This window comes from Leptopilina heterotoma, unplaced genomic scaffold (assembly GCF_015476425.1).
Source record: "Leptopilina heterotoma isolate Lh14 unplaced genomic scaffold, ASM1547642v1 Lhet_87, whole genome shotgun sequence".
Taxonomy (NCBI): Eukaryota; Metazoa; Arthropoda; class Insecta; order Hymenoptera; family Figitidae; genus Leptopilina; species Leptopilina heterotoma.
The window spans coordinates 1,083,561-1,110,714 of NW_025111190.1; the positions used below are offsets into that span (position 1 = coordinate 1,083,561).

Here is a 27,154-nt window from a genome sequence, read left to right on the forward strand (position 1 = left end):
ATAAATTATTCTTGATAACCACGTTGAGGATAACAATTTATTTATCATCTTTTTTACTCGTTCAATGTAATGCTTTACGATTTTTTTTTCTTTTCTTGTAACTTTAACGTCAAAATACGTTAAAAGCAGATTTCTAACGTTCGAAAATTACATTTATCACTTATCTGAATATTACAATTTTGTTACTTGATAATATTTACTTAAGCTAATTTTTTTTAATTTATTCCTTTACATCTTCTTTATTTTCTTTATATTTTCTCAGATAAAGTTTATGAAAATTAATATTTACAGTTTCTTGTTATAATAACTCTTGTGATCATTTACATTTATAAATAATTCTTGTTTTAAAATAAATAATAATAATAAATGTTTCTAAAATTTCTGTTAAATATTTGGAATGAAGTACTTATAAATTTTTACTTTGATTAGTAAATTAATGAAATTTTATTAAAAAGTACATACGAGAATTAATATACTTCAAAAAAAAAAGATAACTTACTTTTAGAGAGTAACGACTTGCTGTAGTTTATAAAAGAAGGGTTTAACAATTTATGATTTCAGTTATCAATTTTTGTTAAGTAAAAGTTTTTCTTCTTTATTAATTTTTATTGATTTGGAATTCTCTCACTTAAGTGAAATTCTTTGCATTTTCCTCTCGTGCTCTATATTTCCGTAAGCTTTTTGCTCTATGGTTTCTAGTTAAATTTCCTTTATTTAATAACTTTATCATTTGTCCCACAATGGACCATTCATTAGTGAACAAAGTTTTTTTTCAATTTAATAAAATAATAAAAAATAACGTTGCCAAGTTAAAAGATGAATTTATTGTGTTCATTTCATGAACACTTTGCTTCCTCATGGAGATTCTTTTCGATTAATATACTTTTTTTTTATTACAATAAACACTTCTGCTTTTATAAAATTATTTTTATTATACATTTTGAATATGATATTTTCCAAAATTTTTGGTTTTTAAAATAACAATAATTTCGTATTTCTGATCGAATTAGGTTCAAAAATAGGTTCGCTCTTAGTAGTTCAACTCACTTTGATATCAAAGAAACTATTTCAAAATCTGTATAAATCGTAACTCGATACTTCAGAGAAGTCAAATTGTTTTCAGTCAAATAAAATTGTTTGTTTTCAGTAGTTCAAGTCAATTTTATGTCAAGCTGTATACTCACATTTATATGAGTAATAAATTTTACTGTAAATTGCACGAAAAATATTATTTCGATTACTTAAAATCTACTAATTAGTGGAAAAAAATATTTTTGGTTAGATGTAAAAACTAAAAATTGTAATTGTTTTTAAAAATATACTTTAGTGGTAAAGGTTAGTTTTAGGTCAGGCATAAACAATTAAATTTTTAAAAATTAAAAGTAATAAATTGAGTTAAAAAGTTTGTAAAATACTTTAACATTTCCAGAGTTATCATAGGTCAAAGAAATCAGGGAAAAGTGAGGGATTTTTATTAAACTGGAAAAAATTGAATTTAGAAAAATAGTTACAAATGATTGCAGAAATTCAATTTATTTTCAAAAATTTTAATTAAATTCTTGTCAAAATTTCAATTATGTTCAAAAATTTTTAAAAATGAGACGTCAAAATTTCAATTATCTTTAAAAATAATAAAATTCTTCTCCAAAATTTAATTACTTTCAAAAATTTTCCTCAATTCAATCATTTTCAAAATCAACTATTTTATAATAAAATTTTTTAAAAGATTTCAATTATTTAAAAAAAGTGTTGATAAAATTTAAAGCAAACATTAAATTATTTTCATAAATAATAAAAATTTTTACGGAGATTCAATTATATTCATGAATAAAAAACTCATCATAGAATTTCCATTATTTTTAAAATAATTTTAATCAAATTCCACAAAAATGTAATTATTCTTGAAAATTTTATTAAAACTCGTCGAAAAAATTCAATTATTTAAAAATTTGTTGATAAAATTTTTTATGAGGATTCAATTTTGAAAAGAAATCATTTATTCAATAAATTATTTATTTTTGTATTTAGGTAATTAAATCCTCGTAGAATTTTCTAATAAAAATTGATTTAAAAATGAATTTCAATTAAAATTTTACATAATAATTGAATATTAGAAGCATTATAGCATGTATTTTTAAAAATAATTGAATTTTGAATATTTTTGAGAATAATTAGGGGAATGTAGTCAAGGTTGGTCTACTGTCTAGGTAGGCCACTCGCGTTTTTTTGTCAAGTTCACTAGCGCCACCTACGCGCATATTTGTCGAAGCTTGTCTTAGTGAAACCTAACTTTTTGTTCAATTACATTTTCGAAAAATCAAAAATTGTGATTTCTGTGACGTCGGTACAAAAAAAGCTCAAAAAAAGTTTTGTGCATAATGTGAAAAACCATTAATAAAAGATAAAAAACAAATTGAATCGTCAAGGCAAGTATGCAGAAAATTTGTGGGACTCATGGTTGAAAGGAAAACAAAGTAAAAAATCGAATCCCGAAACGTATTTCTTTTTGGTTACAACAATTCGGTAATGTTACTTACTGTCAAGGTCGGCCACTATGTGTTTAAAATGCGCAAAGATGAGGACGAGCTACTTCATTTGCAAAAACTGCAATTCTGTATAACTCATAATATAATTGATCATCTTATTAATATTTTTATTTAATTTTATTAATATTTTAGTGCAAAATTTTTTTTTATTTATATTTATTTTTTTATATTGTTTATTTTTATTATTTTGTTATTTCATTAAGTTACAAACTGTAAACAATAAAGAATCAATTTTCCGTAACTCCAAACATGTTATTTTATTTTTTAAAGATTAATACCCTTTAAATTTTAAACATGGCCGACCTTGACTGTAATGGCCAACCTGGACTACAAATTTTTTTTTTTTTAAATCTTTATAACTTTTTCATTTTTAAACCTGTCAATTTACTTTGTACAGAAAAAATGTTCCTATTAAACAGGACTTTCCAACCATATACTTCAATTGTCCAAATTCATTTTTTAAAAAAAGTTATAAACAAAAGTCAAAAAGGTGGCCGACCTAGACTATGTTCCCCTACATTTTTCGAAGAATTTACTTAAAATTGTATTAAAATTAATCGAAATCCTGTGAAGAGTTTTATTATTTAGGAGAATAATTGAATTCTTGTCAAGAATTTTTATTATATTTTTTTTTAAATAATTGAAGTCTTGTGAAGAATTTTATTAATTATGAATATAGATGAATATTCTTGCAACGAAGTTTTATTAAATTTTTTTAAAATAATTGAAATCCTGTAAAAAATTGTATTATTTATTAAAATAATTGAATTTTTGCAACGCATTTAATTAATTGTATTGAAAATAATTGAAATCCTATGAAAAATTTTATTATTTATAAAAATAATTGAATTCTTAAAAATGAATTTTATTACATTTTTTTAAATAATTGTATTCATGTAAAAAATTTTATGACTTTTAAAAATAATTGAATTCTTACGAAGGATTTTATTAAAATTTTTGTAATTAATTTAATTTTTTTGAAAAATTTCATGGAAATTTAAATTATCATAAAACATGAAGATATCAATCATTCCGAGTCGACGACTCGGAGTGATTGATATCTTCAAGTTTTATAATAATATATATATATTCTTATAAGTTATTGAATTTCATAAAATTTTGAATTCGAAATTTTTTAAAAACCTTTATTCCTATGGAATAATAATAATGATTTTTAAATATTTATTTAAAAAATAATTTATTGGTGTTTTGAAATAATTTTGCAATTCAAACAATTCGTAATTAAATGTAATAGATCAGTTTTTTGAGTATCTAATCATTTTTGCAGTGAATCAGAATATTCTTTAGGGTCAGGGAAAAATTCAAAATTTTGTCTGGAAATCAGGGAAAAGTCAGGGAAATTCTGTAAGTTTTTTATTATTATAATATTTTAACATTTCTATTATGATTAGAGTCTAGTAATAAGCTTTGTTGCAATTTTTTTGCAAAATGCGTATTTAATTCTATAGTTTTGCACAAAAATTGCAACAAAGCTTATTACTAGACTCTAATCATAATAGAAATGTTAAAATAATATTAAAATATAAAACTTGCAGAATTTCCACGGAAATTCCATGGAATTTTTCGTCGTGGGTTCATTTTTGATATTAATTCGTTGAAATTTGATACTTTTAAGTTAACAGTGATTCGATTAAAGAAAGCCAATTCTGTCGCGAATAAAAATTCTTCCAAAAAAGAAATTCTGTCAAATTGAATTCTCGCACCGAAAAATTTTAACAAATAATCTTTCTGATTTATTCATACGTCTCATATTCCGGAGGTTAATTTCTTTCGAAAGCATAACTAAAAAAAAGTAGGTTTTGCTTTTTTTTCGTTATGTACATCAATATAATGCCATCGCGGATGCGTGGCACGTGCTCTACGTATATTAATTTCAAACAAGGAGGGGGAGACAAATATCGAGCTACGGAATTAAGCAGCTATTTTGTGGAAAAAAATGCAAAATCAGCATTTTCAAATAACAATCGCGCGCACTCTGTACGCTTCGAAAGTGAGCAACCAGTCAGCGAATTGGGTCTTCTATATCTACAAGACCAAGTAATGTGAATTGAAGCATCAAGGATTGAAAATCGATGTTTCATTTCTCATTCATCTGATGAAAGTTTGAGGGTAAAGAATAAGATGTGTCGAATTTTTTTTCCTTTATTTCAATATATTCTGTAATAGAGAACTTTCACTAGAGAAATGTCTGACACTGAAATCAAATCCGCTGTGTCGCCGACAGCAGACAGGAAGAGGGGAAACTTTCGAAATACTGTGCGTCGTGAATGTAAACTATCGTAGTTATCTATATTATTATTATTATTATTATTATTTATTTCTGCTTTTAAAAATTATACATTTTGTAGCAGGAATTTCCGCTTATACAATTATTATTTGGTAATTCATTAACTCTCTAAACTCTAATTAGTTTCAATTTAGTTAATTTAGATTACTGACGATTGTAACCAATGAGAGGGAACGAGACGATGAAAGTTTCCAGGAAGTTTAAATTTTAATTTTTCAAGAATTACAACTTAGAATTTAAAAGGAAGAAATTTGATTTTTATTTATTTATTTCATCATTTTATTATTATTATTATTTTACTATTATTACATTATTCATAAATTTTTAATTTATGTAAGCAAATAATTGTTGGTATTTTTTTTTTAATATTTTATTTTGAGAATTGCACTTTTTTCCTAATTTTCCAATTTAGCAAATTTTGTATAATTGCGAATAAAGATATAATGAAAATAATTATTTTTTAACTAATTTATGAAGTAAATTTATAAACTAATTTATAAAATTAATAAATAACAAATAAAAATATAATAAATTATTAATACTGTAATAAATATTATTTATTTTATGTTTATATTTATAATGAGAAGAATTTATTACTCTTTGTTTTATCAAACACTCAAAATAGTTTGCTAATTAAAATTTATGAAAGTTTATATCGTATGGTTTATTGCAAAAGGATTTAGAATAGTTTATGTTTGCAGTATATTTATGAGAAGCAATCGAGTCCCGTTGATTCGCAATAAATTTTGAATTGAAATTTAAATTATCTACATGCCTATGAATGATAAATTTATGAAAACAAATTAATTTCTTATTTAAAAAGTAAGTTCTTATTTTAACCACTTGAAAATAAATAATTTTTGAAAATTACTATATTATAACTGCCCTAAAATTAATTTCTTGATTTTAATTTAATTATTTTCTAGAATTTTTTACTAAAATTCTTCTCAAAATCAAATATTTTTAATCATTTTTGATAAAAATTTTTTTTTCTTTTTTCATAGAGAATTTAATTGTTGAAAGAAATAATCGAAGTTCAATTAAATCTATTCAAAAATTCAACTAATTTTATATTGAATAAACTTTTAGGTCCGAGTTGATTTTAATTAAAATAGTAGGTAAAAAAAATTTTTACACGAATAAATTATTATTTAAAGTCTTCGTGTATTCTCATTATTGGTTTCTGTATTATTATTATTTTATTTATTGTTTAATGCTTCTTAATTATTATTTAACGTCTTAGTGTTTTTCGTATTTTTATTTTTGTTTTCTGTATTATTTTGTAGACTCCCTGAAGAGGAAATCATATTGATTTCGAAACGTTGGAGTAATTTTTATATTAAAAAACCACTTGTCCGAATGTATTCGTGTAAAAATTTTTTTTACCTACTATTCCAACTAATTTTAAAATAAATTTCAATGAAAACTATACAAAAAACCAACTTCTCAAGAATTTTGAACAAAAATTACCTAAAATTTTAAATTTTAAATTTAAATACCTTATTTTTCAGAATTTAAAAAAAATTTCGAAATTAAAAATTTCTAATAAAAATTTTTAAGAAATTTTTTTAATTTCCATTTGATTTCACAAAATTTTAATTATATATCTTTAAAAATCCCTAATATATACTACGGATTATTACAAAATTTACTCTGAAAATTTTCTACGAACTCTAAACATTGTAATCAATTTGCTATTAAAAATTCTTATTTTCAGAGTAAATTTTATTATTTTTGAAGTAAATTTTTCTAATTTTTATTAAAAAATTGACTTTTAAAATAGTAATATAAAAGTCATTTTGTGAAAATAATTATTTTTAATATTAAATTTGACTATTTTTAAAGGAACGAAATCCAAAATTGAAAAAATGAAAAAAGGTTATAAAAAAATTTGTTTTTCTCTCTTTCCAATGGAAATGAAGTTTTTAACACCTCTTTAAGTAAAAAATATATTATAAATTATTATAAAACATAAAGAAATCGATCACTCCGAGTCTTCGACTTGGAGCAATCAATATCTTCATGTTTTATAGCAAAATACTTTTATAAGTTGTTTAATTTCAAAAAGGTTTGAATTTGGAATTTTTGAATGTGTTAATTCCTGTGGAAAAATAATAATAATTAAATATTTATTTAAAAAAGAAATTATTGATGTTTTTGAATAATTTTACAATTAAAGAAATTCGTAAAAATGTAACGGAACATTTTTTTTGAGTAAAATTTTTTCCTAATTATTTTCTAAAAATTTAAAAATTTTCATTTTCAATGAAAATTTGTAATTGCCAAATAGAATTTATAAACATTTGTTTCGTTTACTATTTCTTAATCATAATTTTTTAACAAATTTTTTATTTTTTATAAATAAACAAGAGAAAAATTTGCATAATTTAGATCAGTCAAACGAAATTTGTTATAAAAAAAGCATATGACAAACAAAATGGGTATATTTTTTATTTGTTAATCATAATTTTTTTTCAATTTTCTAATTTGTAATATTTCTTTATTAGGAATCATGAAAAAATACCTGCTTATTTTCTCGATTTGTGAAAACAAATTTTTTTTAAAGAAAAGAAAACAAAAGAATACACAAAAACTAACTTCAGGTGTGGACAGAATGAAAGAATGAATTATAGGATTATTATAGTTAATAATAAAATTTATATTTATATAGCACAATAGAAAATTTGGTTCAAACATAATTTTCCCTTGAGTGTATATTTTGCAGTATTTGTCCGATTAAAATTGTGAGAATCATTGAATAGTTTACTGATTCAGTTTCAGAGTTACAAAAGTAAAAAAAATAGTAAGGGGGAGGATTTCGATGACAATCGGTTGCATCACATTGGAAATGCGATACGAAATGATTGCCAGATCAGAAAGATAAGTGACACTGCAGATCAAGTGGTATAGGTAGTGGAACTTCTTGGGACGAGTGGTGTATAGTATAGAAGGAGCTGAAAGAGGGTGATAGGAGGGAACTCGTGAACCTTCAAAAAAAGACGAGGGGTGTGGGGGTTTGGAAACGATAGCGACATGGATGGTGGCGACGGCAGTGGGCGAACGTTGTGGTTCGAAGGGATGAAACATCCGTGTGGAGGTGGTTTTCAGAAGGTTAGGTAGGGGTTGGTTGGTTGGATGGTTTGCGTGGTGGAAATGCGCGTCAGTCGAGGCCGCGAGGCTCAGTGTTTGAGAACGCGGCATCGCGATGCGTTCGGTTCGCCTCTCCTCGTGTCTTTTATCAAGTCCACGATTTTTCTCTCGTCCCCACATCATCCCCTCGCACATTGTCCCCCCAAAGGAATTACATTAACTAAATGAATCAATACTCGATTTAATCTCTCGTGGTGAAGGAAAGGAAAGGAAAAAAAAAATTCCGTTTGATGTTATTCTCTCGTTTTCGAAGTGATATGTAGTGTGTGGTGTGTAAATATTTCCGGAAAGTGACAATGGCACCGGATAGGGCCATGCGGTAAGTGTGAAAGAGAGGAGGTTCGAGATAAGGAATTCCAAATGGATCCGTATGGCTGGAATTCTCAAGGTCACATCGGAGCGCCACCTCCATCGAGATGTTGGGAGCGATCGTGCAGATCGACGGATCCATCGCCCATGCGGCCGATCGAGCACAGCATGCGATCCACGGAAGCAATGCGTTCCATGGAGTCGATGCGTTCAAATGATTCGATGAATCGTCAGCATGGCGATCCATCGATTCACTCGATGGAAATGATGAGGCCCAGTATGGAGCATCGTCAGTCGAGATCAATTGAGTCGATACGATCTATAGATCATGGCCGACCGACAATGGATCATCCTCGATCAATGGACCCGCCTAGCTCGTCGGCGAGCATGAGAAATCTCGATCACTATCAAATGCGTGCAATGGAACATCCCTGCCGGCTGATGGACCACGCGGGTCATATGCACGAGCACTATCTGAATCGTGGATATGATCATGGTTGTCATTCTGTGGAACATGTGCCGAGACTGATTGAACATAGGGGACATGAGACTTATCCGGGAAGACCAGCTCCTCACTGCGGTGAGCCTCCCATGTGTCGATCACTTGATCATGGAGTTAGGGCTATAAATTATTCATGTAGATCGTTGGATCACGCTCCTGGAAGGCCTCTACCAATGGATTCTGTCATCTTTGCTCCACACTCACATCCAACACCCAGATTGCCTGCTGAAAGTCCGTATCGGTTGAATTGCCCTGTACACAGTCCGTTTCGATTTAGGTTTCCCAATGGTGATTTTCACTCTCATCAGGTGGGCATTTTTTTCCTTTCCTTTTTTCCGGAGAAAACGATACAAAAATCCAAGGGATTAGTTTGCCTTATCACAGTTTTTCTAAGGATATCAAATTGAGACAAAAATCAATTTGAATCAATTTTTTTTTTTGTCTCAATTTGAAATCCTTAGAAAAACTGTGTATTGGAAAAATATATGAAACGCAAAAAGAACGATGTTAAAATAAATAATTAAAGAAGCTCTTCAAATCTGAATTAGTAACTTTTGATTTATGAAACAGCAGCTAATCTAGAGCTGACAAATTTCAGGGAAATACAAGAATTATCTTGGTAAAGTCCGCGATAATAAAATTGGTCATGAAAAAATCAGGGAATTTTATCAAAATTATTGGAAATTCTAGAATTCATAAGAAAATTCTAAATTTTGTTGTCCTACAGCATTTAAAAAAAAGAAAATTTTTAATTTAACATTTAATTCTTTCTATTTCTAACAATAATTGAACTATATTAACTATATTAATCTCCGTATTCTTTCATTCATTCTGTCCGCAGTTTGAAGTTAGTATCTGTGCGTATGCTTTTGTTTTTTTTTTTTTTTTTCTTTAAAAAATATTGTTATTGAGAAATCGAAAATATGCAGATATTTTTTCATGATTTGTAAATAAAATAATATTACAAATTAGAAAATTGAAAAAAAATTATGATTAACAAATAAAAAATATACCCATTTTGTTTGTCATATGCTTTTTTCTATAACAAATTTCGTTTGACTGATCTAAATTATTATGCAAATTATTCTCCTTTTTATTTATAAAAAATACTGGAAAATTGTTAATTGTTGAAAATTTTAATTACAGGGTTGCCACGCAACCTGGAAACCTGGAAATGTCAGGGAATTTTTATAAACCTTGAAAAAACCTGGAAAAGTCAGGGAATTTTGATTGGAATCCTGGAAAATTATTGTTTTCTAAATTTATTGTGCTTATTCTTGAAATCTAATTTTTCTTTAATTCAATTTTCTTAATTCAAATTTCTTAATTCAATTTTAAAAGAGTTGCCTTTACAATTTTTCTTCGCAATAATTCAATTATTTTCATAAATAATCAAAAAATTTATAGATTTACAATTATTTTCATAAATAATAAAACTCATCACAAAATTTCAATTATTTTTAATACAATTTTAATGGAATTTTTCGAAAAATGTATAATTATTTTTAAAAATTTTATTCAAATTCATCAAAGAAATTCAATTATTTTCAAAATTAATAAAATTCTTCGCAGAAATTCAATTGTGGTCAAAAGTTTAAAAAAAGTTACAGTCAAAATTTCAATTATTTTTATAAATATTAAAATATTTCTCTAAAATTCAATTATTTTAAAAAAATTTTAATGAAATTCTTGGCAATATTTCAATTATTTAAAAAAATTTTTATAAAATTCTTGACAAAATTTCAATTATTTTCAAAAACTTTTCTCAATTCAATGGAATTTTTTTCAGAGATTCAATTATTTTTGATACATTTTTAATCTAATTTCTCGAAAAATGAAATTATTCTTAAAAATTTTATTGAAATTCGTCAAAAGAATTTTAATTACCTATTTAAAAATTTGTTGATAAAATTCTTTAAAAGAGAGTTGAATTTTAAAAAACATTGAATTCTCCAATAAATTATTTTTTTTTGTATTTAAATAATTGAATTGTTGTAGAATTTTCTAATAATAATTGATTGAAATATCAGTTTCAGGTAAAACTTTAAATAATAATTGAGTTTTGAAAAGGTTTCAAATTATAATCTTTGAATGTTTGAATTTTTCATACTTTTAACTTAAAATTGTGTAGATTTAATTTTTTTGTAAAAGTTGAATTGAATTTTTTTGAAGTTATTTCAAGTTTTTATTTTCTAATATATATTTGATTGAAGAATTTCCGAATACCTGAATAATCGATGAAATTTCGTAAAATTGAATTGTAAACAAAAGGATTTGAAAATGTTAAAAGAAATTTTTCAGAAATTATTAATAATAATTAATTTACACTTTATAAAGAAGAATTTTAGTTAAAAATTGTGGAAAACAATAATTGAATTAAAATAATGAAAGTAATTTTGAATAAGTTACAGTAACAATATTCTTATAATAGGTAAAAAATGATGATTTTATCAGTCCAACATTTTTAATTATTATAAAACATGAAGATATCGATTGCTCCGAGTCGAAGACTCGGAGTGATCGATATTTTCATGTTTTATAACAATTTTTTATAAGTTGTTTAATTTCAAAAAGGTTAGAATTAAAAATTTTGGAAAATATAAATGTTGTTTTAAAAACCTGGAAAAATTCCGTTTTTTAACCTGGAAAAGTCAGGGAATTTGAAATCAGTAAAAGCGTGGCAACCCTGTAATTAAGAGGTAGGAAATATGATATTTGGACAAGAAGTCCAAACCAAAAAATCCAAAGTAAATGAAATCCCAAAAAGTAAAAAAAAAATAGTTTCACTTTGGACTTATTTTTTGGATTTTTTGTCCTGATCAAAAAAGTGCAAAGAAATTAAAAATCTAATGAAAAAAATTCAGAAAAAAAAATTTAAATGGCTGCCTTAAATGAAAGTTTCTTTTTTTTGAGTTGCTCATTTCGATGACTTTGAATCGAATGTAGGTAAACCACTTTAAATTTCTGAAAATAATTAAATTAATCGAGTAATTTAATTGGAATTATATTTAAAAAAAGATAATTGAATTTTTGTAAAGAATATTATCAAAATTAATGAAATTTTTCTAGAAATTTTTTTATTTATGAAAATAATTGAATTTTTGTGAAGAGTTTTATTATTTATGCGAATAATTAAAATCCTGCGATTTTAATATTAACATTTTAAATTCCGATTTTATAGCGTAAAAAGTAAAAACGTGGCTTCTTCACATGTTTCATTATTTGTTTTGGACGTTTTTATTTATTTTGGATTTTTTGTACTTCGGACTTTTTTTCTTGGATTTTTCGGTCTAGATTTTTTGGATCGAATTTTTTGTCCTGTAATCATTTATGAAAATTGTAAACACAACTCTTTTAAAATTGAATTAATTTTGAAATATTTAAGTAAAATTATTCATTAAATAATTTATTTATTTTATGATAGTTGTTCAAGATTTAAGTTATTTAAAAAGAAATTTTTGTCAGAAATTGAAAAAATTAAAGATTTTGTATTAGAATTGATGGTAATTTTATAGTTAATGAGTCAAACAAAAAAACACAAAAATTCAAAATTTTCTTATGAATTCTAAAAATTTAATTTATATTTAGTACTTTTAATAAAAATTCCTGACTTTTCCCTAAATTCCCTGTGTCAGAATATATGATTATTTTAATTTTAATAATAATAATATTTAAACTATATATTTCGAATCATATTTTATTTTTATACAAAAAAATTTGAATTAAAAATTTTTAGATTCTATTATTTTTAAAATAATTCTTCGGATGAATTCAATTATTGTTTTAAATACAATTTTAATAAAATTTCTCGAAAGAATTCAATTATTTTAATAAATTTTAACAAAGTTCTACATAAGAATGGAATCATTTTCAAAACAATTTTTATCAAATTCAACGAGAACGTTTGCAAAAAATCAATTATTTTCATGAATAATAAAATTCTTCGCAGGAATTCAATTATTTTTATAAATAACAAAATTCTTTACAGGAATTTTTAATTATTTTCAAAATTTTTTTATAAAATTCACTATATAAGAAGTCAATACAATTGTAATTCAATTTCTCGAAAGAATTTAATTATTTTCAAAAATTCACATGAAATTCTTCAAATCAATTTAGTTTTTTTTTAAAAAAAATTGCAATAAAATTTTATGCAAGAATTAAATTTGTTGAATTTTTATCTACATATTTAATGGAAAAATTTTTAAATTGTCGAAATTTCATAAAATTGTATTGTAAGTAAGTGAATTTCAGAAAGAATTTAAGTAAATTTTTTTAATTAATAAATAATTCAATTCTAAAGTAAATTTCTCAGAAACTATTAAAATTAATTAATTTAGAGAAGAATTTTAGTTAAAAATTCAAGAATTAAAATTGAATTAAATTCTTGAAAGTAATTTTAAGAAAGTTAGAGTAAAAAATATTTCATCAATCGAGTAATTTTTTAAAATACTTTAACGAAATAAATACATTCTTAGGAAGTTTAAAATTTTTATATTATTATATAGTTATTTTATATTATATATATAGTTATGTATTTATTTTATTTTTTTTTAATAAAGATTAATTGTGTTTCATATCTACTTGAAAGTTTTATTTCTCAATATATATGATACATGAGAGAAAGATGGAAGATTTTAATTTTTAATAAACTGAGTTTTACGATGGGGGAAATTGCTGTTGGACAGAATTCTTCTTTTTGGAAGAAACTGAATTTCATGATATATTGTTATTTACGACAGTAATATAATAATAATTGTTGAAATTTTTACGAATATAATTGAAAATATGGACAATTTTTATTAATTTAGTAAATTTTTTATTTAAAATACATATTTATGGCTTATTAGACATAATTGTGTTCATTATAAAAGATCGATAAAATTATTATGTATCTAAGCATAAAAAGTATTACAAATTACAGTTCATTTGATTTAAGTAAAAATTATTTTTAAGGATAGTATTTTTTGACGTTTGATGAATCAATTTTTTTTTTAAATAAATCGTTTTCTTTTTTTTCTTTTTTTGTTAAAACAGAGATTTTAGTATCAAATCAATTAATTTTTGTATAATGAAGAAAAAATAATTTATTTATCCTTTTAGTTTCAGTTTCAAATTAAAAATTAAAATATTATTTACCGTCATGCATAAGGTAACTTAAAAAAATTAGATTCAATTATCAGGATGAGTATGATTAAAAAAACGAAAGTTTCTTTTTGTGTAAAATTTTTATGACAAATTATTTTAATTGAATATTTCATTTAAAAAAATAGTTAGATACTTCTTCCACAGAGTAATTAAAAAAATGTTTTCATTTTTATTTTGAAAGAAAAAAAAATTCTCAATTTTTGTAAAAATAGAAGAAGTGATGTGTAAATAAAATAAGAAAAAAAATAATAAAAAGAAAATTGAAATAATTTTAAAAATTTAAGAGAATTATAGAAAATTTAAAAAAAGGTTATACAAATTATACAAAAGTTGTTTAAAAAAAATATTTTTTGAATAAAAAGTTTCTTAAACAGTTTAAGTTTTTTTTTAAAGAATATGGCATTGCTTTTAGTATTAAACTTGTTACAATTATTGATAATTAAACAATTTGTTTGATAGTTTGTTATAGTCATTAAATGGTTTCAATTATTCGTAGTTATACTATATCGTTGGAAGTTAAAATCGATAATTGTTTCAATCAATAGCACTTACAATCATGGGCATTTGATAGCTGGTACAATCAATCATCTTTACAATCGTCGACAATTAAATATCGATTATAAAAAAATTTTTTTAAAAATATTATGAAATAGTATTGCAATTGTAATTTGAAAAAAATAATTTTAATTATTTCCTATTAAATTATTATTCTTATATTGTTTCTACTGTGTTATAAATAATAATATTAAAGGTGTTTCATCCTACAGAATGCAGACCCCTTAAGTTAAATAACATTTAAATAAATAATTAAAATATTATTATTAACAATATTTTCTTGAAAAACAACAGTATTATTTTTCAAGATAAAAAATTGATAATTAAAAAATTTATTTATTTATAATTTTCACATAAGATCCAAATTTTTTGTCATATCGCTTTTATAGAACTTTTTAAAAATAGTTCGATTTTAATATAATATTTTTGTAGGTAAGTTAAAAAATTTTTTAGTATCAGTAAAGTTTTTCTGTCTAATTAAGAGGATTTTCCTCTTTTATATTTGCTATTAAATGTCATTTTTTAACATTTTGAAGATGCGTGCAGAAAGACAAAAAATAACTTAAAAAATCTTTTTTCTAATATAAATTTTTTTTTATTTTTAAAGGAATAATTTTAATCAAAGAAGAAAGATTGAAAATAATCTTAAAATTTTGTGTGAAATTATAATTAGAAGTCTATCAATTACAATTCTGAAACTATTTATAATTAAAAATTTATAAGTTTAAAAAAATATAATTATAACTTATAATAATAATTCTAAAATAAAGTATTTTCTTTTGTTTCTGTTTCAGGTGAGTTAAACAACATATTTTCTGTCGAGTTTATTTCGTAAGTAAATATATATTTAAATATATTAAATATTAAATTATCCCATATTATAAGTAAAAGACGATAATTCGTTTTCCAAAAATTTCGTTTTAAATATTTTCAAGCGAATATTTATAAGCTTTGGTAATCAATTAATAGCAATAAATTATTTTTAAATTATTTTAAGCATTTTCTAAGTTTGAACTAAATTTTTCATATATTAATTTTATATTTTCAAATAGTTTTGAAAATTTTTTTTATAGAAATCTTTTTTATACTCATTAAAAGAAGTGAGGAATTATAAAAATATCAGAGAGGAAATAATTTGAGAACATGCAAATTTAGTTCTATCCAAAGCTGTAATTTTTGGAACGAGAGAAATATTCAGTTTCGTCTAAATAATTGCATATGCCGCTCTTATTTGTCTATAGTAAATATTTAGAATGATATACATATGCAACGCAGTTTAAAATAGACTTTTAATTAACTAAAAATCTTGTTTGAATCAGTGTGTCATGGTCAACATGAATTTTTGTGTTTGATTAAGAGAACGGTTGAATTTAATTGGACATCTTTTTTTTTATATTGGGGAAAGTTTGTTGTTCAGAATAACAATCATTATAACTAATTGATTAAAAAAAAGAGCTATGTGTGTATCCTTTTTGTGAAAAACTTCTTTTCTAATTTCATTCCATTATTAATTAATTTCGATAGCAAAAGATATCATGTTCCTGATTTATTCTCTCAAATTTCCAATATTGTAATTAGTACCTATATATATAGTATCCAAACTCATCATATAGTTCAAATTTTTTTTTCCAGTCTCTTTCTCCTATATTTTTTTTTTTGGTAAAGAGAATTCACTTCATTAATTGGAAATACGGTTCAATTGAGTATTATCGATAAAATTTTGTCTATAGACTTTCTGTGAAAATTCTATTAAAGAAGAAAAAAAGTATTTTTAAGTTAAAAATTTAATAAATATTTTCTGTTTCTGAAAATTTTTAATAAAATACTGTGTTTATGATCTTTTGTCTACAAACTTCTGTAGTTTGTTGACAAAAAGAAATTTTCTTAAATTTAATAAATATTTTTTATATTAAAATACTTGAGAAAATACCTTTTTTTATTTTTATATTTTTCTGGAAGGGAAAAATCAGTAAATTATTATTCGATTTTATCGAGAGAATGCATGATATCAGAAATTATAATTTTAAAAAATGACTCGTTTTAATTAACATGATATTCACAGTAAAAAGTAAATCTTAATTTAAGAGCTGCCTTAAATTCAACACTGTCTGCTATAATGTTAAAGGATACGAAAAACATGCGTAAATTCAACATTGACTGTCTTAAAAATGTTGCATCTTAATTTAAGGCAGCTTTCGTGCCTTAAAATAAGATTTTCTTTTTACTGTGTTGGTTTATAAAAAATTAGTGGATTTTATTGGTAGTAAAATGGAACATTTATTACGAAAATTATTATTATGTTAGGATTCTTTTAGTAGCTTTTGTTTGAGTTATAACTTTTTTCCGTGAAAAAAAAAAGATTTTCCCGCACTTGTAAATAATGGGTCAAACAGTTTATAATTTTTCAATTTAAATTCATAATAAACGCGTAAAATATGATTATTGATGTGTATTATTTTTCCATTTAGTGAATTTTCCAAAAGTACACTCATAATTTCATATTATACAGATAAAATTTTTAATCTGTGAATTTTACTTCATACTATTTATCATCAAATATCGTGAGACATTTTGCGAAATTTATTATTTTTTTATCACTTTTTTTTTGCTCATTACGCTTGGTAAAATGTTAAAAATTTAATATTTCTCCTTTTCGTAGATATTTATCATAAATGAGATTTATTTGTTAACAAATTTTTTTATTTTTTATTTCGTTCTTTTTTTGTTAGTTTGAAAGTAGAAAATTATTTTTTGGCATTAGTTCTGTAGTAAATTTTTTCAGATAGAAATAATACAATTAAAAAGTAACTTTCATAGAGAAAATAAATGTTTTTGATTTTTTTCTGACAGAATGTAATTAGAGAAAAATTGATTTCTCTTTTTGAAAGAGATATTTACTATTGTAAATGACTTTTCTTTCCCGTGTTTCTGAAATGCTTTTTCCGTTAATGGTTCAGATTGTATGAAAGCGCGTAACATTACCAGGAAACGTTACACGTTTCAACTGAAATTCTTTTGTATTTTCAGAGACATTCCCTTTAAGGGTTATTTCAACTTAAAACCATCCTTTCAATTCCATTCAAGTATTAAGAGAAAATTACGTGCAATTCTCTTATTCTTAAACGTACAAAACAAAACAAGGAAAGAAATAAATAAAAAAAAATTGATATCTTCTTTCTTCTTAATCCACATGTAACGGAAAACAACCGATTAGACTCTTTTCCAGTCTAATGAAGTGAATTAGATATTTCAATTTCTATATTGCTTTTTAAAATAAAATTTTTAGCTTAGAAAGTTAATTTCTTTTTTGGATTATATTTTTTAAATCACATTGAAAAATCAAGAGGCATAGGACAAATAAGGTGTTAAAACTTTTAATCGGTTAACAGTTTTTTTATTTAGTGGTAAGAAAAAATGAATTACACTTTTAGAATTATGGATAAATAAAATATTTTTCCTTTATCCAAAACAATTATTATTGTGATTAATTATTACAATTATTAAACAATTATAGTAATAAAAATCCAACATGTCACGTATTGGTTAGATGAATTAATAAAAATATTCATAACTAATTCTTGAAAATCTTTGTAAAAACAATAAAAACATGAACGCCCAAAATAACTATTTGAAAGAAATGTTTCAGGTGGTTGTTGTTTACGACTTGTAGTCTATTTATGCACCTTGTATTTGTTATACAATCAAAGATTTGATAATAATTTACATAATAAATAATTATAATTTAAAAGTACATAGTTTAATTTTCATTAATTTTATTATTAATAATACTATTAACACTATTATAGTATGTTTATAATGATGTTATATTATTATCATTTACAAAAGAATTAAAATTTCAGAATTTCTTACCTCTTAAGCCAGTGATATTTGTTCAACTATTGATATGCAGCTTAAGTCAAACGTTGTATTAAAAAAATAATTCGTATTGTTAAAAAATTATGTTAAATTTTTTACGATTTTGTTTTATTTAAAAAACTGTTCAAAAGAGTATAATTTTTTATAGCATAGATTACGTGACTTAGCGATAATATTTATTTGCAACTTATTTTTTTCGCAAAATTATCAAAACACATTAAATTAAAAGAATTTGAAGGATAAATAAATAAATTTTCTTTTTGTGAAAAATTTAGAAATTTAGGAAAATGGAAAATAATTGAAATTCTTTAAAGATAAGGAGGAAGAAAATTGATTATAAGATACACAGGCTGACAAAACTTTTCTTCTTCTTTAAAAAGGCTTTTAAAACTTGAAGAAATCTTTATCTGGTTCGGCTAAGTGCATTGATATACAATTGAATTGTCTTTGGAGAATTTGCCACTGACTTTTAAACGAATCTGCTGAATTTATTAACATTTTAGTCGTTATGTTTTATTCTACATTTTTAAAATCTGATATCACATTAAAAATGTTTTTATGGAGAAAAATTGTACTTTTTGTTGATGTTTACGAACTTGTAAAATTATGTATTTATTAGTTTATTTATTTCATTATTAATTCTGAAATCTAGAAACAATTTAGTAGATAATGAAAATATTTACTGTAGAAGCATTTTAGTAGTAAACTTTTCAAATCAAATGAATATTATTTTGTTTTTACAAAAGGCAAAAAGATGTAAAACAAAATATAAACAAGCTAATGATTTTCAGTTTGGCTTTTTGTTCACATTCGACTAATTTAAAATTAATGCTTTTGCCCGACACCAAGCGAATGGGTTTAATTTTGATTAAAATAAATTTACACTTGACAATTGCGTTATTATTATTCTTCCAAATATGGGTTTATAATTCTATATAATCAGTTTGAATTGTTGAAATACAATTGCAGCAACAGGGAAATAATTAAAATCGTACGTAGTTATAAATGGCCATTATTTAATAAAAAAAAAAAAATTAACGTATACCCGAATCAAGCTTTTCATTTATTGTCTCTGTAAAATAACATTTTACTGTTCATATCATCATTATTATTATTATCATCATTTTACCGTTATTTAATTATTCATTTATTATCATCTAAAGCAATCAATAGATTTTTAACAATAATAATCGACATCATGATCATCATCATGTTTATTAAAATAAAAAATAATAATTTCTTTTTGTATATTATCTAAGTAAAAATTTTTATTGATTTTTTTAAATTAATTATAAAAAGTATTATATAAAGGAATAGAATATTAGGTGTTAAGTTTTGGATTATAATGTTAATGAAAATTTTGTAACTCATGGCTAGAGTAGATATTAAACTGAGGGTGAATTAAACAATAAGGGAGATTTAAAGTGGCTTATAGCATCTGCGCAATCGTAAATAATTTGTTCAACTCTTTAAGCCCAGATTTACTCTACTCCCTACTCTTTTATGTTATAATTTAAGTTCATTCTTAATTCCCTATTTTATAATGTCAATACAATTTTGTGTATTTAATTCATTTCTATTAAATCTAACATAAACTTCGTTTTTCCTCGAGTAAAAGTTTCTCTCATTCTTCGAAATAAATGTTTCTACTGATTTATAAATTACATTCAGTAATATAAAGTTTTCAAATAAATATATTAGGAATTTTGGCAAAACTATTATTTTTATTATTTAATTATTTTTCATTAATTATCAATTATTATTATTATACGTTCTCAGGGTGTCTGCAACTAGTTTTACTAAAAATTTGTAAAATTAATTGTGGGCATTAAAAATATTGTTCAAGAGTATTTCAAGTCATGATGAAAAAAATTCCCTGACATTTACAGATTTTCCAGGACATTTTTAATTTCCCTGACATTTCCCGGTTTTCCAGGTTTTGTAGGTTTTTTTGTTAAGAACTTCTTAACGAAAATATAAATTTAAAAAATTAAATTCCAAATTTGAAAACATTTGATTTTTTAAAATTAAAAAATAGTAATAATACCTAATAATAATAATAATTATTATTATTGTTTTCATAATTTGGAATAATTGAAAAACTTGTTGAATAATTATTTGTTTTTAATTATTTTGTGCATTTGATTGTTGAGATTTATTATTATTGTGAGACAACAAAAGTTTCATTATGAGAATTATGTTTGTGATTTCCGTTTAAGATATTAATCTGGGGTGCTTTGTAAGTGGTCTTATCTCGAAATCACTGACTTTTCGACATACATATACGTTAATGAACAATTTCATGCAATAAATCATTTCGATAAAATCTTATTAACATTCAAGATGAATGTTTGAAACTGGAATTAAATTGAAAGCGTTTAAATTAATAAAGTTTAGAGAAAAGTGAAGCAAGTAATTACTAGAAAATTAATGTTATTTATTATAGTTATTATAATGATTTTTATTGTTTAGTAACATTATCAGCCCGCATAAATGTGTACATAAATAAATAAATAAATTACAATCTATTTATTTTTATTATAAAACAAAATTATTATTATTATTATTATTATTAATATTATTTTTAAAAAATAAAGATGAAATAAATACTAAAATAAGAAATAAAATATATATAAATAAATAATAAAATAATTTAAATAAAAATAATCATATTTTATTGACAGAATATTTACCCTGTAAATTAAATTAATTAAAGAACCAATTTTTATTTTTATGAAATATTAAAATAACTTTTAGTTTATAGTTAATTTATTTAAAAATTTTGAGATCATTATACATATTTTTAGTTTTCATAATAATAATTTTTGATTTTATCATTTATTTCTTCTGTCACATCATCTTGTCATAAATTTCAAAAAAATTTTCTTTGCTTTTCATTTAATACACCAACAAATCGAATATAGTCTCTTATCAAAGAAGAAAAAAAAATTTTATACTAACATATAAAAATCACATAAAACTCGATAAACGCATAATACTTTGTACGTATTAAAAAAATTTTACGGTCTATTTCCGGTAAAAACTGTATGTGCATGTTTTCGTACAAGTATCAAGTATAATAGTGATCGTTTTGAAAGCGATTTTGTGTGTTTTGCACATGCAGTGAAACATCGTTTCTTATCAAAGGGGATAAAAAAATATTTAAGACGACATTCTGCAAAAAAAAAAAAAAATTTCAAAAATGCTGAACATTCAAGAAATTTGATAGTTTTATGCTTTCATGAAATTTCGGTTTTAAAAATAGAATTAATATCGAGCCAAGAATCCTGTAAGCGGGAGAAAGAAATTTTTCAAAATGAATAAAAATAATTCGGAATTCCTGTTGTTTTGATAATTATTTTATATGAAATAATAAATATTTATGTTATTTTTATATTTCAATTACTATAATATGAGAACTTAATAATGCTCTAATAAAAAATACTGTAAAAAATTTAATTTTGCTTCCTCATGAGGAAGCTTTGCATTGGTGACGATTTTCAATTTTTCAAAACAAGGTTATATGGACTCATTTTCATCTAGAACATATGTATATTCAATTATGAGCAAATGTCCAGATGTATGTGTGTATGTATGTGTGTATGTGTGTGTGTATGTGTGTATGTGTGTGTGTGTGTGTATGTCACAAAAATTGTGTACAAATTATCTCAGACAAATTTTGATGGATTGTCCTGAAATTTTGCAGGTTTATTGCAGTCATTAATACCTGAAATCTGACACAAGGATTTTCAAAAATATGTACAAAATTTTTTTTTATACAATTTTTTTAAAATTCAGAAAATTTTTTTTTTTGTATTTTCTGAAATAATTTTTTTATTTGTTAATATTTTTATTAATTATTCTCAAAATTACATTCCTGGCAAGAAAACGAATCGATTGATGTATACAAAGTATATATTTTATCAAAATTTATAAAATTAATAAATATTTTTCTTTTTCACAAAAAATTCAAATTTGGTATTTTTTTCATAATTAATTTAATATTAATATTAATATTTTGAAATGATTATTCTATCATAAAATAGAAGCAATTGGCAAATGAAAGTGTAAATTTCACCAAATATTTATACAACAACTTATAAATGATTTATATAATTTTATTTTTAACCAATCTTCTGGACGAACCCTTTTGTACATAATTTTTCAAAAGTTTGCAATACCGCAATTTTTATATATTGAGGAAGCTTAATGGTCATAAAATGAACAACTTGTTTAGAATTCATAAGAAAATTTTGAATTTTTATTGTTTGCCTCATAAACTATGAATCCAGGGTTGCCACAGGTCAAGGAAAAGTCAGGGAAAATAGAATTGGTCAGGGAAATCAGGGAAAAGTCAGGGATTTTGATTAAAATTACTGGAAAAAATTAAATTTTTAGAATTAGTAAGAAAATTCTAAAAATTTGTGTCTTTTTTTAAAAAATCTTTAATTTCAAAATTGTTGAAATTAGTTTCAATTTAAAAATTTGTAACGCAATTATTTGAAAGAATTCAATTATCTTAATAAATATTAAACTTCTTTCCAGAAATTCAATTATTTTCAAAAATGTTTAACAAATTCTCGTCAACATTTTAATTATCTTTATAAATAGCAAAATTCATTGTAAAATTCAATTATTTTCATAGATAACAATATTCATCACAAGAATTCAATTATTTTCAAAATTAATAAAATTCTTCTCAGAAATTCAATTATTTTAAAACCGTCAAAAAAAATTGTCAACATTTAAATTACTTATCTTTATAAATAAATAGCAAAATTCTTCGACAAAATTCAATTATTTTCAGGAATTTTGATAAAATTCATTGCAAAATTCAATTACTTTCATAAATAATAGTATTCGTCACAAGAATTCAATTATTTTTAAAAGTAATAAAATTCAATTATTCTCAAAAATTTTAATAAAATTCATGGCAAAATATCAATTATTTAAAAAAACTTTTATTATTTCAATGATTTTTCGATACCGCCAACTGGGACTATTTTGTGCACGCGAGTTTTTTAATGAATACAATTATTAAAATGAATTATTTTAATCTGCTATTTTGTAAAATGAACGTTTGATTACATGACAATAGAGAGCACTAAATGTTATTATTTAATTCTTTGTCAATTAAGAGAAAAAAATTCCTAAAAACGGAAAATTTGTGTAAAAAATTTTAAAAGTTCGGAAAAATTATACCAGATCTTCTAGAGTTTTAATGTATCTCATAAACTGAGTTAGATATTTGTTGTCAATTGTGTTGTGATGATACATACGTAATGCGCTAACTTTTTATTCATTATTTTAAGAGAAAAGTGGAAAAAAATGGAAAAACCAGGATTCCATGGTGCTATTTTGTGCACTTAAAAAAATCAAATATTTTTCATAAATGTTTTATTTAGTAAGTAAAGAAGATTCTGTGTATCATTTTTATACATTTTTGTCTTACTTTTCTGTCAAAAGACTGTAAATACGTTAATTAAAATCATTAAAACTCTCAAATATATACACAAATGATTTAATGAAGCAGAAACGATTAAAAAAAAATGTTTACGCGACATTACAGAAAGACAAAATTCTGAATTTTAATAAATCTTTGAGTCAAAAAAAAAGCTATTTTATGCACAAAATAGCCCCGGTTGACGGTATTCTACTATTTTAATAAAGTTTCCCAAAGGAATTCAATTATTAAACAAAAATTTTGATAATATTTAACACGAACATTCAATTATTTTTCAAGCAAATAAAAATTTTACAGGAATTGAATTATAAAAAATAGAATTTGCATACATTTTTTTTTAAAAAACTAATTGTTTGAAACTTTTATCATAAAATTCTTCGCAATAATTTAATTATTTTCGTAAATAATAAAATCCATTGCAAAATTTTAGTTATTTTTAATAAAATTTCAATCGAATTTCTTAAAAACTGTAATTATTTTTAAAATGTTATTAAAATTCGTCGAAAGAATTCAATTATTTAAAAATTTGTTGATAGAATTATGTATAAGAATTCAATTTTAAGAAACATATAATTATTCAATAAATTATTTATTTTTGTATTTAAAATTTAAATAATTGAATTCTGGTAGAATTTTTTAGTAAAAAATAAAAATTGATTCAAAAATGACTTTTAGTTCAGATTTTACATAATAATTGAATATTAAGAGATATTTAAACCTAAATTTTTATAAATAATTGAATTTTGAAAAGGTTTTATTTTCAAAATTGCCAAAATTTTAATTTTTTTCAAAAATGTTCTCCAATTTAATGATTTTCAATATCTACTATTTTAATAAAATTTTCTAAAGAAAATGAATTATTTACAATAAATTTTAATAAAATAAATTCAATTATTTTTATAAATATTAAATAATAAAGCTCATTGCAGAATTTTAATTATTTTAAATAAAATTCCAATCAAATTCCTTGAAATTAGTAATTAGTCTTATAAATAAATAATAAATAATTATAAGATTCAATTTTAATTATTCAATTATTAATATTCAATTTTAAGAAACATTTAATTATTCACTAAATTATTTATGTTTGTTTTTAAATAATTGAATTCTCATAGAATTTTCTAATAATAATTGATTTATAAATGAATTTCAGTTAAAGCTTTTAGATAATAATTGATTTTTGGAGAAGTTAATAATTGCAATTTTTTTTTAGAAATAATTGAATTTTGTGAAAGTTTTAAATTAAAATGTTTGAAAATTTGAATTTTTTATACTTTTAATTAAAAATTCTATGAAACTAATTTTATTTTCAAAAAGCTTAATTGCAATTTTTTAAAATTATTTCATGTTTTTATTTTCTAATGTATATTTAATTGAAGAATTTCCAACTAATTAAAATTTTACGTATAATAGAATTGTAAACAAATGGATTTAAAAATTCTCAAAGAAGAAGTTTTTGAAAAATGATTAAAACTTGATTTAAAGTAGAATATTATTTTAAATTTTTAGAAAATAATAATTGAATTGAAACGATGAAAATAATTTTAAAGAAGTTACAGTAACAACATTCTTATATTATAATATAAAATAATGATTTTATTCAAGCTTTTCGTTTTTCTAGCAGAGCTGAGCAGAATCAATCCACTCAAATATTTTTGAGTAACTAAAACTCGAGCCCGGCTCGAGCTCGACCATGCTATTCGAGCTTTTTGCACACCTCTAAAAAATAATATCGTAAAATTATTACCTATAAATTATTTAATGAATAATTTTTCTTAAAGAAATTCGCCAATAAATGTATTAGAATATTTTTATGAGTATCTGCGATCATTGTTAGAGTGAATCAAAATATTCTTTAAGCAAAATTCAGAGAAAAACAAAATTAAATTTTTTTGTCAACCCTGATTGTTTACTTTGAATCAAATAATTATTTGTTTTGATAATAGAAAAGTAATTGTTTCTTTGAATCAAGTAAATTGTTATTTCTCAGTACAATAAAGTAGAAACTGTTTTATATACGAACAAGTAAAATTCTATTCTGCTAATGCATTCTAAAGAAATATAAAAAGAATTTACTAGAAACAAGTTGGTGCAGACAAATTTTTCCTTACTCATCATTCTTTAACGTCTTTTTCTATTTTATTATGCATGTCGTAACAATGCAGCCTGGTTGCGACTCACGAAGAGACGTTTACGATCTGAAATCCTTTGGGGTACACGAAATGGCCAAACTGACCAAGTATTTCCCTCCATGTTGTACGTGCCCTACATGAAACATGCTTTGTAAAGAATTTTCCATAGATAGATTCAAATATATAACACGTATCCAGCATAAATCTAAATTCACCAATCACAACGGTGATAAGTTTGAGCTTTGCACAATACTGATGTTCTGAATAATTTCATGTGACAGCTTTTCGTTTTTACCAAAGAAATAAAAAAGTAAATAAAGAAAAGTAAATCTACCGATCCAATGTTTTCAAGATCACTAATAGAAAATGTTTTTAAAAATTTATTTGGGGCTTATAAAAAATTAAAATACCCTTTCGTACAATACGTATTAAAAATATTGTTATATTAACAAGAAATTTAAAACAAGAACTAGAGAAACTTAAATTTTTTATTTTATTTTTTGTTTAATCTTTTATGGGTGATTCTACACTCTCAGTGCGTCACTTTTGATTTCCCACTTTTCCCTATTTAATAGAGGCGCATGAATAGACCCTAATTTTTATTTTTCGGATCTTTATTTTACCGAAATTCTTTTTATCTATTTTATTTATTTTGTCTTATAAAATTTATTGTTTCTAATCATACTTTTTTATAATGAGTACATTTTCTAATTACTAAGATTTCTAAATTTTAATTTATCGAAATATCATTTGTTATAAAACTATTTTATAATAATTTTTTTTATTTTTCATTTTTTCTAACTATAAATTTACCGAATTATTATTTATCATAATTATTATTATATCAAATTAGTATTTTAAAAAAATGTTATAATTTCTAATAATTTTTTATACTGTTTTCTTTAGTGTATAATAACCACTTTTCTAATTTTATTTTATATAAATAATTATTTTGCATAATTTTTTCATTACTGAAATTATATTTTAAATAATTTTTTATTACTCGAATTTTTATTTTTCCTAATATTTACAGGGTTGCTACGCAACCTGAAAACCTGGAAAATATCAGGTTATGTTATAAACCTTGAAAAAACCTGGAAAAGTCAGGGAATTTGGATCGAAATCCTGGAAAATTGTTGTTTTCTAAAGTTATTGGGTTTATTC

General features: G+C 23.0%; 2 protein-coding genes and 1 long non-coding RNA gene across 10 annotated transcripts in view; 2 read left to right on the forward strand and 1 right to left on the reverse strand.

The window, feature by feature from the left end:
* The window catches only part of LOC122511553 (peripheral plasma membrane protein CASK), a 434,675-nt gene that overhangs the window by 164,065 nt on the left and 243,456 nt on the right, over window positions 1-27,154 (forward strand). The gene's annotated exons all lie outside the window — the stretch shown is intronic.
* Window positions 7,645-27,154, forward strand: part of LOC122511557 — a 62,457-nt gene continuing 42,947 nt past the window's right edge. The window contains exon 1 of the mRNA XM_043626900.1: window positions 7,645-9,123. Within this exon, the coding sequence (XP_043482835.1) occupies window positions 8,365-9,123 (759 nt within the window). The 5' untranslated portion in view covers window positions 7,645-8,364. The remainder of the gene's footprint in view (window positions 9,124-27,154) is intronic.
* On the reverse strand, window positions 15,323-18,434 carry LOC122511558. The gene is made up of 3 exons (XR_006302531.1): window positions 18,389-18,434; window positions 16,449-16,470; window positions 15,323-16,264 (listed from the first exon to the last, which is right to left on the reverse strand). It is a non-coding gene; the product is annotated as an uncharacterized LOC122511558 (long non-coding RNA).